The following is a 14,626-nucleotide window of genomic DNA, read 5'->3' on the forward strand; positions in this document are numbered from 1 at the left end:
CCTCCAAAGCAAGAGAGATACAAATTAAACTAAACATATTTGGGATTTAAGGTTACATATTTACACAACAGATTATTCAAAGACAATCTTTCCCCCCCCCTCCTTGAACATACTAAAAATGGATCTCCGGAGGTGGGGTAATCCTAGCCCTATTAATGTCGTCAAAATGAATACTTTAGAATTTTATCTCTATTTCAGTGTCACAAAAATGTATTATAATACACTGAATATATTATGTTTATGCATTCATTTATAATGAGATAAGATTTGACGCATAGGGCAAGACAATCGGGAGAAGTATTCTTTCTGAATTATCAGCTGTATTACCGGTATTTGGCAGAAAACATGCAAAATGTGCTTTAATGGCTCAGTGCTCCACTGACAAAGACTCCAGCATTGCTCTGCATGAATCATCACATTGTGGTAAAACTGCCAGTCCTGCTTGCTTCAGCTATACTAGATTTAACCCTTTGCTATATCTTTCTGTGCGGGAAAAGGCTTCGATTGCATTATATATATAATCAATGCAGTCAACAATTCATTTGGATAATTCCTGCCATCAATTGTTGAGTCTGACTTCATGATCTGGAACAATATAATACAACTATACACAGTCGTAATTATGTTTACAGGAATAATCATGAACTGTGTAAATGTGTCGTGTTGGGCAGGGTCTTTGGTCTCATGATGACGGCCTGTCGCAACTCAACGTCCAACTGATTCGTTTCCTCGGTCTCAAAACGGACATTTTGTCATTGAGAAAACCGTGAATATATGCCTGTGTGTGTGTGTGTGTGTGTGTGTGTGCATGGTGCTGAGGGGGATTATGCAGACAGGAGCTGATGCAGCATCCAAGCCAATTAGAGGATTGCTCTTTTTTTTTGGCTTGTTTTCATGGTGACTCAAACTGTATTCATTGATTGACTGGTTAATGGAAGTGGAAAGGAGGAGGAGGAGTAAGCGAAAGAAAGAAAGAAGGTTAAGAAAGACGTTTTTGTATTTTTAAAAGCACATTTATTTACAGACATTCAATTTACATATTAATCACACTCATACAAACATAAAAAGAAAAGGAAGAAGAGATTTGTAGGCAAATAAAGAAAATAATAAACATACGAATCAAATACACATGACCCGATGGACTCATCCAGCCACGCTTTTCACTAACACCAGAACACGCCACAAGTTCTGAAATGTTCCAATGTCATTCGTTGATCTGTCGTAGCCGAAGTCAATAGTGACTCTTATTTGAACCAATCTTTTTAACATGACCTCAACATCACACACTGCCGAGCCTTCAACCCTTTTTTTTAATTCCTGCTCATGTAAGTTTCCATTTTTGATTGACTCAGAAGGAAGTTTAAAGTCTGCCACTCTCTTTTTTTTTCTCTCTTGCATTTAAAAGGTTCCATCCCCTGCCAGCCCTCAGACAGCTGCTGCAGGGTGATGTCAGCATCAAGATTTTGGTTTGGTTCTGCTGACACCTTTTCGCAGGCCGGAGAGAAACGACGTCAGCATTTCAGGTTTCTCAGTGTATTCAGAGTGAATCAGTTCTTCATAGAAACCTGCTGCGTATCCACAGATTTCTGCCCTGTCCTGCAGCACCAAACCATCTGCGGACCGCAGCGAATGGATCGACCTCTTCTGCAACCCAAAGAAAAAGTGAGAGGGAGCAGCCATCAGTGATATTATTAAGGTTACTGCGTACCACAGTGCACCTCGCGGGTACGCCTCTTGTCCTTGAGGCCCGCCCTGTCCTCTTTCTCCTGTGGACACTGCTAAAGACTGCAGGTCTACCACATGTCTCACCAGATCTCTGATAGATCTGACACCGTCACCAGAGACGATGCGAGGGCACTTGTTACCTTGTTTTTGTTGCTATCCAGCAATCCATTTTCTTTTAGATGAGACGATCGTCTCTTCCACACCTGCTTTATCTGCTCTGCGGGTCACAGGTGTTTACTGGAGCCAATCCCAGTGGAGTACGGGTGAGAGGCGGGTTCCACCCCTGAAGGGTAGTCAGGGGCAACACGCAGACAGAGAACCAGTTACGCACACGCTACGGGGAATTTTACTTTTACATTGGTGTTAAATTGAAATTAATATTGAAAAAAGGTTCTAGAAATGTTTTGTATGAGATTAGCGGCAGCTGACGTCGACCCCTGGTGATATTTGTTGCGTAAAGATGAGTTTGCGGGCGCAGTGAAGGAGAAGATCCCCGAAAACATTGATGAAAAAAGGCAAAAAAAAGCACGTCACTTTCACAGTGAATGGGAGTTCTTATTTTAAACCACTGTGAAAGGTTCCTTCATTTGCGGGGTGACTCTGGCGATGACAAAGCGGCTCAATGTGGAGAGACATTTCCGAATGGGTAGAAACATTTTACCCCGCTAACTACTGACTTTCTTAAATAAAGAAAATAAGCTCCTTGTATACAGTAATTCTTTATTTATTAAATCAACCAAACAAGCTTAAAAAGGTCTGCCAAGGAAGTACATGAGAATATAGTCAAGATTCATCTCCTCATTGTCCACCCCACCTACGTTAGTTGTCCTGTCTTTCCTTCTCTATCTGTCCTATTATCTCCCTCTCTGTCTCTGCCTCTGCCTGCGAGTCCATCCCCATCTGCTGTGATTTATTTCCACTCTCCTCTGTGTTTCGTCTTGGCTACCATGGGGGTGACATTGGCTGTGGATTCTGGAGGTACGACATCACAACTGCTGAGATGGACAGCCTGCAGACAGAACAGAAAGTGTGATTTTAGTTTCAAAGTAATACCAAAGAACATTTCACAAACATATTGTCAACTTAGTGTAATAAAGTTTCAGTTCAGAATGTTATTGATGTGTTACAACACTCGAGTGTAATCCCTAAGTGTTGTGTATGCTCTAGCAGGGTTTTCTTATTCTTTCAATGAATTGCTACTTGACTGCTTGTCAAATCTCCCAGTTCAATTCAATTCATTTTTATTTTATATATATATATATATAGGAGGTTATGCCACCAGCCTAGGTCTCTGACATCTTATTGATATGGATTAACTATAAAGAGATGGTGTCTTCCTCACGAACCGAATCAGGCAGCCGATTCCACAATAAAGGAGCTCGATCACTGAAAGCTCTGCCACCCCCCAGTCTGCTTTTGGAAATTTGTGGAACCAATAGCAGGCTGTTATTTTGCCCGAGTGGGGCAATATGGCATAATGATCTCTGCAAGCTGAGGAGGGGTCTGGCTGTTGAGGGCTTTAAAAGTGACAAGTAGGTATCAATTACCCGTCATTACTTTCATCCTCTATGCCTCTACGGGCACCCCCCACCCCCCCCTTCTTTAATGACAAGAGGATACTTGCATCAGATCTTGGAAATGACAAAGAAAAACTGAGCCAGCTTCTATGCAGTGTACGTGTATTAGTCATTCAGAAATGATTTACTGATCCAAACATTTTGTGCTGCTGAACTACAAGCCTGTTTTACTACAGCCTAATCTAGACAAAAGATCTAGAGGTTTTTACTTACTGCATATCATTTTGTGAGGGCGTGGATGGGCGCCCAAGTATGGTCTTTTAGGAACCAAATGAAAATGGACCAGTGGACTTCAGACAGCTAAGAGCTTTTGGGCATTACAGTTGGCTCATTTCAAGACCCAGTGAGGGAGAGAAGTGAGTCCAACTTACACTAATCAAATAATTCATCAATACTTTATTCAGGTAAGCGACTGAATATAGTCCTGTGCACTGCAGTGTGGCCACATATTGTGTTTTCCGTACTAACGAACACAGTGCTCGATACTCACATGAAGCTGCTCATCATTTGTTTGGTGTCCTCCGAGCTTCTGGAGTTTGCGAAGCTAATGAAAGAGCAGTAGACGGCAATCCAGGCGCACCACTTGAGCTGAAACGAACAATAGTACACCGGTCACAGAGGTCAACCGCACTTAATTAAAAATATGAAAGCTTATATCTAAATAATCGGGCAGCCAATGTTATGCTATAAATCAAACAATGGTTTGAAGACAGAGAGACTCAAGACGTGTTGATGCTCAGCAGTTTCCGTATCATGGAGAAAAAGAATCAGTCAGCAGATGAAAAACAGCATCGCAGTGGCTGGAAGCAATCAGTGAGGAACTGATAAATCCACCACACACACACACACACGCTCACAATGCAATATCAGTACACTAATTAAGCTTTACTTATAATATAGTTGTAAGAGGACTGACAGGAAAACAAAACATTTGACAATCATAATCAGTCATTTGGATAAATTCTAAAATCATTCAGTTTTATTTATTCAGAACAAAAACATATTAATTGGTAAAAATTGTTATTGCTCTTTATAAAAAAAAATACTTTAATCGTAAAACAAATAAACAATTATTTGACTGGGATAATAACCTTCGATAAGCGTGCTGCTGCCTCCTCATTGTTTTGTTTCTACAATTCGTGTTGAAAGGCAAATGCTGTTCATCATTATTTCATTCAAATGGTGAGTTTATCCGTCCATCCGGGTCGATTCCGATGGCTCGCGGGTCGCCGGCCCGGTGGAACCTGTCGGATTTACGGGCGAAAGGCAGGACGCACCCTCAGCGCATCGCTGGGCCACACAAGAGACAAACAAACACACACTCTCAGACTCACACCTTTGGATAAGTTTCATGTTTTTGAAGCCTGGAGGAAGCCGGAGAACCCACACAGACAGAACATACGAACTCAGCACAGAGAGGAATCGAACCGGGAACCTTCTCGCTGTGCGGCAGCAGCACAACCCACTGCACCACCATGCAGGCCTGAGTTTAACCTTTGATGCTCTGAATGGGACAATTGTAATGGACCAGTCTGGCATTGATGGGCACCACCCTTTAGGTGCAGGTGTATGTATGTGCGTGCGTGCGTGCGTGCGTGCGTGCGTGCGTGCTCACGCGCGCGCGCACACACACACGCACACACAAGAAATGTGATGATGATGATGATGATGAATATATTTATTAGATAGAATGTTAGAGTACAAGTACAGTCACACAGTAGCATGTATTACAGTACAAATAACGTCAAACATCCTGTCTAAGAGGAGCATTTCAAAAAAGCCCTTGCGGGCTTGTTTCCGTTGAAAGTCCTTCGTACATAAATCATCCACAAATAACAATACAAATAAAAATAAAACCAATATTAAATTACGCAATTGATGCAACGTAACATTAGAAAGACAAAAATAAAATGTTATTACACCGCCAGTGCAAACTAACAATTAATCTAAAATAAATTACACCACTGAATGTGAATGTGAATGTGTAAGTCAGAGGTTTAGTGTGTTGGTCACCTTGAGCATCAGTCCACACATGCTGAATATCATGCCAAGCAGGTTCATGTAATCAGGCGTGGGGTCCTCCAGCGTGGGATTAGTGTCTGTGCTGGGTGGTTTGTACCTACAGCAGCACAATTAAAAACACATAAAACACACATTTAATTTACGATTCACTGTTACTTTCATGGAATAATATCTACGTGTGCATCTTGGAAAATGTAATAGCTAATCCCCTTAAATGATACTTATCACTAAGGGCAAACGGGTAAAACTTAGCTAGTTAGCTGTTAGCTGGCGATAATAAAGATACCATGGTTAGTTACTTTCGTCAACAACAACAAAATGGTTTCACCTTAAAATCTTATTTTGTCTCCTCGGGTCTGTGAAATTGTTGGAAGACATTATATGATGCAATGCGCTCCTACAGTAATATGCGATTAATAAATCTAAACTCCGGCGACCGACAGACTGCTGACCGGATCCGTCAGTGACGTGTACAAGGTAGACACTTCCGGAGAATTTCGAAATAAATGCTCAAAGCGATCACACCACCAACAATAACACAAGGATAATTTGTAAAAAGATTTTATTTTGACAGGATTCCATTTTCCCAGGCTGCATTGCGCGTGTATTTACTGCTATGGTGGGTAAAAGTAATGGCGGACGGTGTTAAGGCTTTCCGTACATTATGCTACTTGCTCCAGAATATCAACGTGCTAATGTTCTCCTGTGAAACTCAGCGCTGGTAGAAGAAAAGAAAATAGCGCCGGAAAGCAGCAGTGAGTAGAACAAACACAATGGAATACTGTAAAGAAACTAAGTGCATCTGTTTTCTTGCTGTGATGACTTGTTCTCGCCTAGCTTCTAATCATGCACTAGCGTTTAAAACTTTGTTTTGGTCCTTTGCACAAAGAGTATACATTTACGCCATCGCTAAATTTCAACCAGGTGGCATCTCCGTGTCCACCAGCGTCACTGTCAAGATTGATTCTGGGTGTAATCTTTGATCAGGACCGGTCCGTTCAGTCCCAGATAAAGCATATTTTCTTTGTTAACCCAGAAAGCTGCAGAGAAGGTAGTCCATGTTTTTTCACTTCTAGACTTGATTACTGCAACTCGTTACTCTTTGTGTCTCAGTCTGCTGGTCCTTCTGCAGAACCTGGACCTGTGACTGTCAACTCTGATACTATATATTATATTATTGTTAGCATTACCTAGCACCTCTTTAGTCAGTGGTTTGCTCAGCAGCATGTTGTACATCACTGGATGTAGCCTAAAGACATGTTTTTTGTCTGCTAGTTGGGTTCTTTCTTTCCCTGCTACTCCTGTAAAGTGTCTTGAGATAACTTTCTTACACGATCTGGCGCTATATAAATACAAATGTATCGAATTGAAATTTAAGTAGGGCTTTACACGTTTACGCTTTATTTTTCCACATAGGTTTTGCCATGTCGTTCCCTCAGCCGAGACCCGAGGCTCCTCAGATTCCCCGGCATCTGCTCAGGACCATAGAATGTCAGCAAGGGGCTGTGAGGGCTGTTCGCTTCAACGGTAAATCATCTAAATCTAATCCTGAGGCATAGTTTTCTTCGGTCAACGGCAAAGCCTGTGCCCTTTGTTACCGTGACTGTGAAAGGATTTATTACCTATGCACAGAGGATTAAGTAATTGGATAAAGTCTGTTTTTGTCTATCTGTGGCTGTTAGAAGGACCAAACACAATATAGTTGCCATATTTGTGTGAATTCTTCATGTGACTCAGACGTTGGTCTCATGTCTCCTTGCTTGGTCAGCCGATGGGAACTACATTCTGTCGTGCGGCAGCGACAAGTCTCTGAAGCTGTGGAGTGTTACGCGAGGGACCCCACTGAAGACGTACAGCGGCCATGGATACGAGGTTCTTGATGCTGATGGGTGAGCTGCTAGCTTCCCCTAGCGTGTCAGGGAAGCTCATTCATTAATGTGGCATCAAAATGCATGAGACTGTTGCTGTGATCCAGAGATCTTTGTTCTCTTCTAAGGTTTCTTTTTTTTTTGTCATTAACTCTTTTAACAGTTCCTACGACAACAGCCTGCTTTGCTCCTGCAGCTCAGATAAATCGGTGATCCTGTGGGACGTTGCCACAGGCCAGGTCACACGCAAACTCAGAGGTCATGCTGGGGTCAGTCATGCTGTAGTTTGTTTTTTTGTCTCATTATTTAAATTGGATGAGCTTTTTTTATACTTTTGATGCTCCTGCATGATTTCACTTTCTTCTCTACCAACTTTTGTTGAATTGTACTCTTCCTTCACTTTTTGAGTCACTTCCATTTTCTGCTGACAGAAAGTCAACTGTGTTCAGTTTAATGAAGAGGCAACCGTCATCCTGTCTGGTGAGTCGTCAGCCAAGTAAAATGCCTACAATGCAGTACTTTGTGGTATTTATCATTCAGGTTTATTCACGGACAATGTCTCACCACTTTGAACATTGATTGGCTTCGTAAGCTTCTTGGGCTGTATTTCTATTGAATCATCACGTCCACTGTCACTGATTGTGTGTTTGTATAACCTCAGTTTTGTGTCTACTCGTCCATTTGTTGCTTGTCCCCACCCTACATGACTGTGTTTTCTCCTCTTACAGGGTCCCTAGATGGAACAGTTCGGTGCTGGGACACCAGGTCCAGAAGAAATGAGCCCATCCAAGTTCTGGATGAGGCTCGGGACAGCATCAGCAGTCTGAAGGTGGCGCAGCATGAGCTGCTCACTGGGTCAGCATATTTCCCACAATATCTCCTCAATCTGCTTCAGTTCAGATTTGAAATGGGAGCAAATATGCCGTGTTTCCCAACGTTACGCATTCCTACCTCTCTCCGAGTGAGGCATAAGCGTAACTTTTTCCTTTCTTTCTGCATCTTTTTGAAAACAGGTCAGTGGATGGACAAGTGAGGCGCTATGACCTGAGAATGGGACAGCTGCATGTTGACTTCATCAGCAGTAAGTAATCAGCCACACCTGGAACTCAACAAAACAGGTCACCTGAGGGTGGGGGGGGGGGGGGGGCATAGCGACCCTGATCTGGATAGAACCTGCACAGGCATATATAGAAAAATATTTAAAACTAGTTTGTGTACCTAACTGAATTTTCATTTTCTTTCTTTTTTACTGATTTAAGCACTGGTTGAAAAGTGTGTCTTCTTTATTTACTTTCACTGTAAATGAAACTTTTCTCTTAAGTCACGGTTCAAATACGAACACAGTAAGCTGCCATATATCAGCAAGCGACTTCAAAATGTGATTACACTACGAGTGTAACTACGCATACTTCTCTACCCCAACAACAACTAGTAGTGATGTGAATATATGTTGTTGTATTTCAGGTCCCATCACATGTGTGTGCTTCAGCCAGGACGGCCAGTGCACTCTGAGCTCCAGTCTGGATTCAACTGTCCGACTGCTGGACAAGAGTACAGGGGAGATGCTCGGAGAGTGCGTGTCCTTCATCACCGCTTCACTGATTATGAAACATTTCACACATTAGTCTGTATTTTTAAAGAATGTCCGCATCACTTCTTTTTCCATATTTTACTGTACAAATCCAGAACTTTGATTTAAAAAATTAAAAAAAAGAAATAGGCAATGCAGAGATGAGAGGCAAAATCTGATTCCTGTAATTTGCAGTGAACAGGTTTTGCCTTCAGTGACTAAGCAGCTCAGCAGTTGTCTCTCCTTACTTTAAATACATTCCGATCTCCAACGGGATGCGGTGTTGGCGCCGATCAACAGTGTCGTTGTACAGACGACGTTTGTGGGTATGCAAACTGAATCTGCCCCATCTTAAAAAAACAAACAAAGCAAGTCATTATTTGAAAGTATTAAGACACTAAATTAATAAACCTTGAGGGCTTCTTCACAAAAATATCATCAATAATGGCCTTACTCATCCCCCTGGTTATAGTTTGCCCACGCTGTGAGGTTTATGCTCTTGTTAAACCCAGCAGTTTACTGAACATTTGTTGACCAACTAATACATGTTGATTCCGACTCATTGTTGTGTGTGTTTGTTTGATTCACTCAGGTACAAAGGACATACGATGAAAGGCTATAAGCTGGACTGTTGCCTGTCCAGTAAAGACACGCATGTTCTGAGCTGCTCAGAGGATGGACACGTCTACTGCTGGGACCTGGTGGAAGTAAGAGTCTCGCCATATTGCATTTAAAACAATATATGGGACGGCACAGTGCCATAATGGGTAGCGCTGTCAAGAAGGAAGAAGGTTCCGGGTTCGATTCCTATCTGGGCAGAGTTTCTATGTTCTCCCCGTGGCTGCGTGGGTTTTAGCCGGGTTCTCCGGTTTCCTCCCGCTTCCAATAAGATGAAATTTGGGTGACTTGATCACTCCAAATTGTCCCTAGGTGTGCGTGTGTGCGATAATGGTTTTGGGTCTTCCGTGGTGTCCCCCCGCCTCTTTCCCATAGTCGGCTGGGATAGACTTCAGCAACACCCATGACCCATGAGGCTGATAAAGCAGCTGTAGACCTGACGATTGAGAGGATGGATGGGTGGATGTTACAGCATTTCATTGATCATAGAATGGCGAGACGGTTGGCATTTAGTGCAAATCTCAGAAATAGCCACTCGTCTTCTGACAAATAAGGCCCGTCTTTATTTAGAAACTGATTCAAAACATGTTCTGAAAGGGCGTTGTTGTTTTTGTGTTCTCCAGGGATCTTTGTCTTTGAAACTGCCGGTGGGGAAAGCTGTTGTCCAATCAATGTCCTTCCACCCCACGGAGGCCTGCCTCCTTACTGCCATGGAGGGGCGGGTCCAGGTTTGGGGGGCGGAGCCAGCAGAGATCGAGGAGGATAAGATGGACACATAGCGATGATGACATTTGTTAAAAGCTCAATTTTGATGTCTCGAGGGCGTATTTTTATACCACTCGAGATCTTAATATTAAATCTTCAGAAAACTCATGAAATATCTTTATGGCAGACAAAACACAGCTTTGTTGGAGATTCGATACAGAAATAGTCAATACCAAATGATGCAGATACACACCAACCATTTAGATACAACTGACATCTTGGCTACATTAGCAGTGGTTATGATTAGAGATATATGATTGTGCTGTATTTTCTGTTTGTGTGTATTTGATAAAACAGCTGAAAAATAGAGACCAAATCTTGACAATAAAAAGAATGGAGAGACTGTCCCTGATGCAGTAGGGGGCGGTATGCTCATTTTTAGATATGCAGGGTGCATTATCTGTTTAAAAATCTGTACTTAGTTACTGAGTGACTACCCGTTATTTTTGTACAACACCATAAATAAATGTTTTGTGTTAAATATGCATCATGCATTTCCTCCCTTTTAATGATTCTCCCATCGAACTGCTCGTTTCTGCGCAAGTTTCTCTTTATTAGAAGCAGCATATACAATAAACAGACAGGGACATGACAAAATAAGTTAATCAGCCTGACAAAAGGTTGGCACCAAATAAATAAATAACTTATCTAACATAAATATAGTGTTCAGCCGCAGTCACATAGTTGATGAATAAAACAGAATTTGGAAGAACTTCACTCGGCTGTTTTGTAAAAACACAGGATGTAATCGACCCAGCTTCGTTATATATGATGCCTCGTACCGTCAACCCAAAGATATCCCTAACGACTTTAAATACATAAATGTCAGCTTATTTACAAAAAAGTCAAGTCGTTTATTGTAAAGTCATGTCTCTGCCGTGTGACCCCATTCAGACTGCTTTGTCATAAAAGTCAAGATTCAGAAATGCTGCTGGTTTTGTTGTAAAGTCCTATATCTATTATTCGCTTATTATTACTTTATTAGCCAAGCTGGGTGTATGAGTCTTCACCTGAAACTGATAAGAGCCCGGCTTCCATTTTACAATGAAGCGCTTTGTTTAAAGTCATACAACAGCTTGCCAGAAAACTTTCAGAATCCCCTTGTCCTCGTTACCAACTATACACTTGTACCCTCTCACCTACCCCCCCCCCCCCCCCCATCAGCTGTCTAGCCCACGCAGCTGCAGCCTGCCGCAGAGAGCTTCTCCACCTTGTGCCAACGATGGGAGTTATCAAGGAAGGCCATGTCCTCGTGGTGGGTGGGCCTGCAGCAGGGCACGTTGTGCCACACATCCCCGGCTGCTGGTTGGGGGAGCACCCCACTCAGCAGCAGGTTGGAAAGGGTGAGGTCGTGGTTGGATCGGACATGGGGGCACATCCCACCGCAGTACTTGAAGAGGACCGTTTCGTCTGAGTCGTAGCCTAGCCCGAGGTCTCGAACCTGCAGCAGGATGGAGCGCAAGCCGCAATGAGAATCTGGAGTAGAGCGCCGTGAGCGTTTCGGGTCGATGGAGAGGAGGGATGACCCGACTCCAGGAGCCTCTGTCGGGCCATCTTCTGTAGCTGGATCTCTGATTGTCATGACATCTTCTGGTGACGTGTAGGGAAATCCCCTTTCTTGTTTTTGACCTGGACAAGACAGAGAGGACAATTTATTCATCTGATTCACAGAAAATTAAAGCAGCTGTGTCTTCTGTGGTAAAAGTGTTGCCCACTTATCAGAATGTCAGTGGCTTGACCCCCCAGTTCCCTCATTCTGCATTCTGCATTGAGCATGATGCTTAACCCCAACTTGCTCCCTGGGGACCGTAGGGGCTACCAACTGCCCCAAAGGGAGGAGTCAAGGACAGATAACAAATTTCCCTTCAGGGATCAAAAAGCATTAAGAAAACTGATTTTAAGTTTACTTCCATCTTAAATTTACAACATCCCAAAGAGTGAAGTACAAAGATTTGAGCGCGATGTAACTTAGCCAAGAGACAACATTTCAAATGAAGCAAAAATTTGAAGGTCATAGGCCATGACCTTCCCCAATGCCAGGACTTACCAATCAGAAATCTAAACCAATGGCTCTCTCCCCTCTGCGCACAAAACAGAATCACAACCATCTTCAGCAGGGACCTCATCTCTACGAGCCTGCTCTTCGTCTGAGCCGTCGGACAAGGTGAACCAGACAAGTGTGTTTTTGTTAGGCTGCCGGTGCAAGAGATGCTTAAGATACAGACGAGTCACAACCTCTAATATATAGCCCTCAGAGATCAGGGGGGTGAAGGGATGAGGTTTATGGGGGAACAGACACTAACCCATTACTCGCCAACAGAATATCCCACTCATCTGGGCCTGTCGGGGAGTGTAGGGAGTGCTTGACCCAGAATTTGTCCTGCTGGCATTATCTAATTGGTGTAAATCACTGGCTTATTGTGGAGGTTCCTCCAGATGTTTTCCAGAAGATGTTGGCCCCTGGCAATATGGATTCCCAGAGGTTTTCTTCAAATCTGTTAAGGAGTGGACAATGATGTCACCCTGATGATGGTGAGAAGTATGTGAGATAAATGAATCAGGTAGCTAGACAGACACGGATGTGGAAAGGCAGTCAAGCAAGACTGCCAGGAGATGCAATCACCGAAGGAATGTCATCAGGAAATAAAGAGAAAAATTCAGTCTTATGAAAAGCCCTAAATTATCCATCCGCTCTTCTGGCGATATGCTGAAAAATCGATACAAGAAATTCATGATAGAAAACATGAAGAAGCTAAGAAGAGAGGGGAAGTAAGGTTAGAATTATAAATAGCGTGGCCTATTTCAGCAGACATTCCACAATAGGTGACTCGTCTTGAGCCGGTCCATAAATTGAGGGATTTTGTCAGCAATGTGTGTCTGACATGTAGAGTATGCATCATGTAACCGTTAGAAGGCCTGAACCGGCAGTGATTGGAATGTAGACTCTACTTCTACTATCCAGGTGCTGGTCCAGAAACTGTCGCTCAGAAAAAGCGCTGGACAGGCTGAAGGGCAGCAGACGGGCTCTGATCATGGCAGCCCTAAACCCCGGATCCATAGAGACCCACCACAGCAGACTGGACCCAAGGTGCAGTCCAATACATAACCATGTGACGAGGGTAATGGAGAGGAACATCTTTACCGAGTGTGGATTTGGATTCTCAGATTCCCAGTGCATTGATGTGAACGGACTTTAACCGCTATCGTTGAACAAAGTTCAAATATGCACAAAAGTTTTAAATAAATCGGCAAACTGAAGATACTACCAAGGTTTTTGAGGAGCTGGATGATCACGAAAACTAATTTACTATGTTTAGATATATTACTAAGGTTAACAAATGGACTGTTCACAGATTTATTTTATTTCACAGTGGATAATTTTTAATGGTTTGATAATTTTAAGGCTCAAAACTCCATTACTATAAAACTCCTTCACAGTTGAGGCGAAAAACCATTGGATAAGACATAATATCACGACCTTCTCAATGACCTTGTTTCTCAAGATAAAGACCTTTTAGAACATACTGACGTTGAAAACAATACAATGTCTCATAATTTGTATGGACAAAAGCGTACAATGGCAAAGAGTATGACATTCCTTAAACTCTCACATTAGGCAGGAGGATGAAAGACAAATCAAGCAATGAAAAGAAAGAACGGTCAAAGTAGGGGGAGAAATAGAGCGGAGATAGAGCGATATCTCTGGATTATGGCCGAGAGAACTCGTCTGGAATTCTGGCAAATCAAGAGACAAGAATGGAAATGCATGTATTTCCGTAACAAGGAAAGCAGTCAGAGCGCAGACCTCCGCCGAGCAGCTCATGCCCCTCCTAATTGGTTCATCCCCTCCATGTTGATGTGGATCATTGTCAAAATGTTCTAAATTGTTATTCGTATCTTTATACACCAACCATAACATTTAAAAGTGAATCAGTGTGTATTTGTAACAGATTTTTGAATCCGTAAACGGCGTTTTGAATGTTTAAATATATTTTTTCCTAGCGTCATTCTGGATCCGACCTGGATGACAATCGGTGGCAAGCTGGAGGCCCCCACCCTACATGACTGTGTCAAATTCCATAAACATCGGTCAATAATCAACCCAGATATTGAGGAACACATTTTGAAGCTCCATTGACTGCAATGTTAATGAAAATTTTAAAGTGATCCAGAATCCAGAATCTCTTCTGGATTAATCATCTGTTCCAGGTAACATTTCCTGTAGATTTCATCAAGATCCGTCCAGACTTTTTGATTTATCTTGTTAACAGACAGACAGATAGACAGAGGGATCTTGATGAAATGTTGGAATGTCTAGTTTTCAAAGCATCATAGAACATTATGGGGGCGAATCACTCTTGAATTAGCAAACTTGCTGCAGGTCTGACTATCAAAAATTGCTTTGGAGGATTGGAAAGAAACAAACCTATTTGCTGATACCATCCAATTACTAAGTATGAGGACTTAACCAATCAGAATTC

General features: G+C 42.6%; 2 protein-coding genes across 2 annotated transcripts; one reads left to right on the forward strand and one right to left on the reverse strand.

The window, feature by feature from the left end:
• Positions 1-2,437: 2,437 nt before the first annotated feature.
• wdr83os (WD repeat domain 83 opposite strand) lies at positions 2,438-5,789 on the reverse strand. The gene is made up of 4 exons (XM_068751259.1): positions 5,653-5,789; positions 5,316-5,421; positions 3,793-3,890; positions 2,438-2,734 (listed from the first exon to the last, which is right to left on the reverse strand). Exons 1-4 carry the CDS (start codon positions 5,700-5,702, stop codon positions 2,668-2,670), a joined length of 321 nt encoding a protein of 106 aa, XP_068607360.1. The 5' UTR covers positions 5,703-5,789; the 3' UTR covers positions 2,438-2,667.
• Positions 5,790-5,942: 153 nt separating this feature from the next.
• Positions 5,943-10,630, forward strand: wdr83 (WD repeat domain containing 83). The gene is made up of 10 exons (XM_068751261.1): positions 5,943-6,079; positions 6,741-6,851; positions 7,093-7,213; positions 7,356-7,461; positions 7,624-7,672; positions 7,921-8,047; positions 8,206-8,273; positions 8,657-8,765; positions 9,355-9,469; positions 10,004-10,630. The coding sequence occupies exons 2-10, from the start codon at positions 6,749-6,751 to the stop codon at positions 10,157-10,159; spliced, it is 954 nt and encodes a 317-aa protein (XP_068607362.1). The 5' UTR covers positions 5,943-6,079; positions 6,741-6,748; the 3' UTR covers positions 10,160-10,630.
• The last annotated feature ends 3,996 nt before the right edge of the window (positions 10,631-14,626 follow it).

The sequence above is a fragment of the Brachionichthys hirsutus genome, chromosome 17 (genome assembly GCF_040956055.1).
Source record: "Brachionichthys hirsutus isolate HB-005 chromosome 17, CSIRO-AGI_Bhir_v1, whole genome shotgun sequence".
Taxonomy (NCBI): Eukaryota; Metazoa; Chordata; class Actinopteri; order Lophiiformes; family Brachionichthyidae; genus Brachionichthys; species Brachionichthys hirsutus.

What these genes read in the sequence shown, in the direction of transcription:
- wdr83os (XM_068751259.1), bottom strand. Translation starts at nt 5,702, where the DNA reads ATGTCTTCCAACAATTTCACAGACCCGAGGAGACAAAATAAGATTTTA. An exon ending in AGACAAAATAAGATTTTAAG is followed by an intron (nt 5,422 to 5,652) that starts GTGAAACCATTT and finishes GTGCTGCTGTAG; the next exon opens with GTACAAACCACCCAGCACAG. An exon ending in TGTGTGGACTGATGCTCAAG is followed by an intron (nt 3,891 to 5,315) that starts GTGACCAACACA and finishes TGTTCGTTTCAG; the next exon opens with CTCAAGTGGTGCGCCTGGAT.
- wdr83 (XM_068751261.1), top strand. Translation starts at nt 6,749, where the DNA reads ATGTCGTTCCCTCAGCCGAGACCCGAGGCTCCTCAGATTCCCCGGCAT. An exon ending in AACTCAGAGGTCATGCTGGG is followed by an intron (nt 7,462 to 7,623) that starts GTCAGTCATGCT and finishes TTCTGCTGACAG; the next exon opens with AAAGTCAACTGTGTTCAGTT. An exon ending in ACAGGGGAGATGCTCGGAGA is followed by an intron (nt 8,766 to 9,354) that starts GTGCGTGTCCTT and finishes TGATTCACTCAG; the next exon opens with GTACAAAGGACATACGATGA.